The 4,342-nt window shown below is 47.5% G+C and overlaps 1 protein-coding gene across 1 annotated transcript; it reads left to right on the forward strand.

Moving 5' to 3' along the window:
* The first annotated feature begins 706 nt into the window (after nt 1-706).
* On the forward strand, nt 707-3,022 carry LOC146551387 (uncharacterized). Its single transcript, XM_085261029.1, has one exon. The coding sequence runs from the start codon at nt 707-709 to the stop codon at nt 3,020-3,022; it is 2,316 nt and encodes a 771-aa protein (XP_085117155.1).
* Nucleotides 3,023-4,342: the final 1,320 nt, after the last annotated feature.

The raw sequence follows: 4,342 nt of genomic DNA on the forward strand, positions 1-4,342 counted from the left end.
GCGGTATTTTCCCTTTTTTCTCTCCTAGGAGGTGGACACCTGGGCGTGGCTGCTAGATATCTGGGTGGAGTCTCTACACACCTTCCGACTGGATAATTGATGGACCACCTCCAGTACTTAACGTCCGGATGACAGTCACCTGGGAGTGCTGTTTGGAACCCCGTTGACTCGGTCACGGAGTTGTGTGTTGTGTCATTGTAGTGCAGGCTGGAGTATTCACGTGTACCTCTAGCCTTGCCATGTAAATAATTGTAAATAAGTTAACCAGTGGCGGTCACTTTTTTGTTCCTTTGCTGTATAACTTTCACTGTCGCAGCCTAGTAGGCGTGAGAAGCCGTTTTCTTTTGTTGAACAAGTTTTCTCCTGTTTTTCGTTAGATAGTTAGGTAAGTGACTTGTCTTTTGTTTTGGCTTCTTTTTATTTTGGTGTAGGGAAGACTAGGGATTGTTTTATAGGGAGTTTTGTTTATTGTTTTGGCATTGCTCACTGCTGATGAAAATAAATGGCTGCTTAAATACTTAAAAAAGGTGTCGTTGTTGGGGTTTGTGCGTGGGTGGGAAGTGAGTGGGGCAAACTATTTGTTACGTTTATTTACTTGCCGGGACCAGAACGTAACATATTGGGGGCTCGTCTCTTTTGTGTTCTTTTTGTGGCTTGTTTTCTTGGTTGGCGGTTTTTTCTTGTGTGGGGGGGTGTGTGTGTTAGGATGGAGTTTAAGTTGGAGGAATTCACTCTGAGCCCGTCTGCAGAGACGTTGGGTAGGTGTAAAAAGGCTGACCTCTTGCTTATTGCTGATTTCTTTGATGTGACTGTGCCGTTGACTGCGAAGAAGAAAGAGCTTAGGGAGCTCCTGTGTGTCCAGTTGACGGACAGGGGGTTGTTTGGTGAGCCGGGTCCTGCAGGGGGGGTTGAGCTGGGGGCTGTTGCTGGTGTTTCTGCCCCACTGAAAAATCTCCCTTTTCCACCTAGCCCTTCTGTGGAGGAGCTGCGGGTAACGCTGCGCATTAAGGAGGTGGAGCTAAAGAAACAGCAGTTGGAGGTGGACGCTATGCACTTGAGGATCAGGGCTCTGGAGGTGGAGAGGGGAGCCTCTGTGTCTGCCAGTCCTCCTGTACCTCGGTTAGCCCCGCAGTCACCATCCCCGCAGGTACCCTCCCCGGAGTCATCATCCCCGCAGCCACCGGCCTTGATGCCAGGTGGTGGCTTTGATGCGAGTAAACACATCAAAATGGTGCCGGCGTTTCGGGAAACTGAGGTGGATTCGTATTTCACAGTGTTTGAGCGTATCGCAGGTGCGCTGCACTGGCCAAAAGATGTGTGGTCTCTTCTACTCCAATGTAGATTGGTGGGGAAAGCTCAAGAGGTGTGCACCGCTCTTTCTCTGGAGGACAGTTTTGACTATGATATGGTGAAGGCTGCTGTCCTGCGTGCTTACGAGCTTGTGCCAGAGGCTTACAGGCAGAGATTTAGGAATGGGAAAAAATCCGCCAACCAGACCTATGTGGAGTTTGCCAGAGAAAAGAAAACTCTGTTTGATAAGTGGTGTCATGCTACAGAAGTAAAAACCTTGGAAGACCTGCGTGAGTTGGTGACGTTAGAAGAGTTTAAAAATCAACTATCAGACACTGTGGTAACCTACTTAAACGAACAGAAGGTTACGACTCTCGCCGCTGCTGCTATACGGGCTGATGAGTTTGTGTTGACACATAAAGTGGTGTTTTCGGCTCCTGCTCACAGTTTTCCGTCTTCCGGTGGCCCGCCCCGATGGTCTCCAAGGGGCACCCGCCGTGCCATCTCCTCATCCGTTGAGAACCGCGTGTGTTTTTTTTGCCATGAGCAGGGACACCTTATTGCGGTTTGCCCTGCTCTGAAGAGAAAAGAAATGACCAGGGAGGGTACATCTCCTTCCCCAATAAACCTTCTACAGACAAACTCTCCTACTTGGGGGGAGGTGATGGCACCCGAAAATGATAAAGTAGATAAGGAGTTTAAGCCGTTTGTGTCAAACGGCTTTGTTTCCTTGATAGGAGAAGATCGGCGGACTCCTGTCAGTATTTTGCGAGACACTGGTGCGAAACAGTCGCTCATTCGTGAGGGGGTCTTACCGTTTTCAGCTCAATCCTGTTGTGGGGCGGATGTGTTAGCCTGGGGAGTTAGGATGTGTGTAATACGGGTTCCTTTACACTTGGTGCAGCTTTCGTCTCAGTTTTTGTCTGGTGAGGTTAAGCTTGGGGTGCGACCCCAGTTACCGGTTGCAGGTATTGACATCATCTTGGGAAACGATCTAGCTGGCGGCACAGTTTTTCCGTCGCCAGAAGTAGTCGATATACCACTTACAGATAACAGTGGTTTCGATCGTGCCACATCAAAAGCTGTTCAAACCGTCAGTGTAAAGACATTTAGGCAGAGGAGAGGTGCGAGTGGATCCCAGCAACAGCAGCAGCAGAATAGGAGGCAGCCCAAGGGGACGAGAAGAACAAATATTCAAACCACAAGGGTCGCTGAAGCCACCATGCAATCAGACCCAAGTAGATTCACTTTTCAGGACAGTCAGCAGCAAAATGCTGAAACCAGGCCACCTGCTAGAAAAAGACAAGGACCTCGACGGCATAGGGACCGCAGAAGAGGCCAGCTGATGGTGGCTAATGCTCCATCTCCCACCCTTAAATTTGACACAGACTTTGATTTTGATTCCTCCAACGCGCAATTCATTAAGGAGGCGCTTGAGAAGAAGTTACAGGAGGGGCTGAATCTAAAAGATGGGAATTCTGAGGGAAGGGAAAAGGAGGGGTTGCAGCTGAGTTCAGGGGAGGATCATTTTGGTCCAAAGTGCTACTATGACAAAGCAAAGTTTTTCTTTGACAACATCTCATCTGATAATGGGCTCAGACTGACGTGGGTAGAGGAGCGAAAGCGCAATCTGGAGACTTTTGGTGTCCCTGGGCGGTTCCTGAGGGGCCAAGGATTCAGAGGTGGACGCCAGTGTTTTGGGGGCGGGTGCAGTGCTCGTGCAGGAGGATGAATGGCATTGACCACCCAGTCTGTTCTTTTCTAGAACATTTCTAAAACAGCAACCAGCGCCTCATGCGTTGGTCCTTACTCCTACAGGATTTCAACATTGAGATCCGATATATAAGAGCTTAGAGAATGTTATGGCTGATGCCCTCTCTAGGTCGTAAATCAAACATCTTTGTGTGGGGTTGGATGTTTGATTTTTTTTGGGTGGGGGAAACTGTTATGACCCAGTGATGTGTTTGTTGGTGTTGTGCCTCCCACCGGAGGATGGTGGCGGTATTTTCCCTTTTTTCTCTCCTAGGAGGTGGACACCTGGGCGTGGCTGCTAGGTATCTGGGTGGAGTCTCTACACACCTTCCGACTGGATAATTGATGGACCACCTCCAGTACTTAACGTCCGGATGACAGTCACCTGGGAGTGCTGTTTGGAACCCCGTTGACTCGGTCACGGAGTTGTGTGTTGTGTCATTGTAGTGCAGGCTGGAGTATTCACGTGTACCTCTAGCCTTGCCATGTAAATAATTGTAAATAAGTTAACCAGTGGCGGTCACTTTTTTGTTCCTTTGCTGTATAACTTTCACTGTCGCAGCCTAGTAGGCGTGAGAAGCCGTTTTCTTTTGTTGAACAAGTTTTCTCCTGTTTTTCGTTAGATAGTTAGGTAAGTGACTTGTCTTTTGTTTTGGCTTCTTTTTATTTTGGTGTAGGGAAGACTAGGGATTGTTTTATAGGGAGTTTTGTTTATTGTTTTGGCATTGCTCACTGCTGATGAAAATAAATGGCTGCTTAAATACTTAAAAAAGGTGTCGTTGTTGGGGTTTGTGCGTGGGTGGGAAGTGAGTGGGGCAAACTATTTGTTACGTTTATTTACTTGCCGGGACCAGAACGTAACACAATGCTCTGGTCTCACTCTCCTCCTCCACCACCCTCCTTTTACATCACACAACAGCCTGAAAGGAGCTTTCACATGCTTTTGTTAGATCTCTGTTTCGCTGGCTTTCAGTGGGTATTTTGATTCAAGTGCATAATTTTTATTATGACACGTTTCTGTATATCAGTGTCTTCACACTAGCTGGGAGCGATCTGTGGCACATTGTAATAACTGAGAAGCACACTGTCACAACCTCATCTCATTATTGAAATGCACGCTGCTCATAGACAAAGATATCAAATCATTTTAAATTAGTCTGGATGAGATCTGACGTGAAATTACAGAAAAACAGACCTGATATTAAAATTTTAATAAGCTCTGCGTAACATAAAAACACACGTTGTTAATGTTGTTCACAGCTGTTTAGTGAACTGCAGTCCAGCACAGCGGGCCCATAAA

Source organism: Mchenga conophoros, linkage group LG20 (assembly GCF_057382185.1).
Source record: "Mchenga conophoros isolate Kocher_MC1m ecotype Shallow Benthic linkage group LG20, M_conophoros_male_GT1.1, whole genome shotgun sequence".
Classification (NCBI taxonomy): Eukaryota; Metazoa; Chordata; class Actinopteri; order Cichliformes; family Cichlidae; genus Mchenga; species Mchenga conophoros.

Coding starts and splice junctions, on each gene's coding strand:
- LOC146551387 (XM_085261029.1), top strand. CDS start 707: ATGGAGTTTAAGTTGGAGGAATTCACTCTGAGCCCGTCTGCAGAGACG.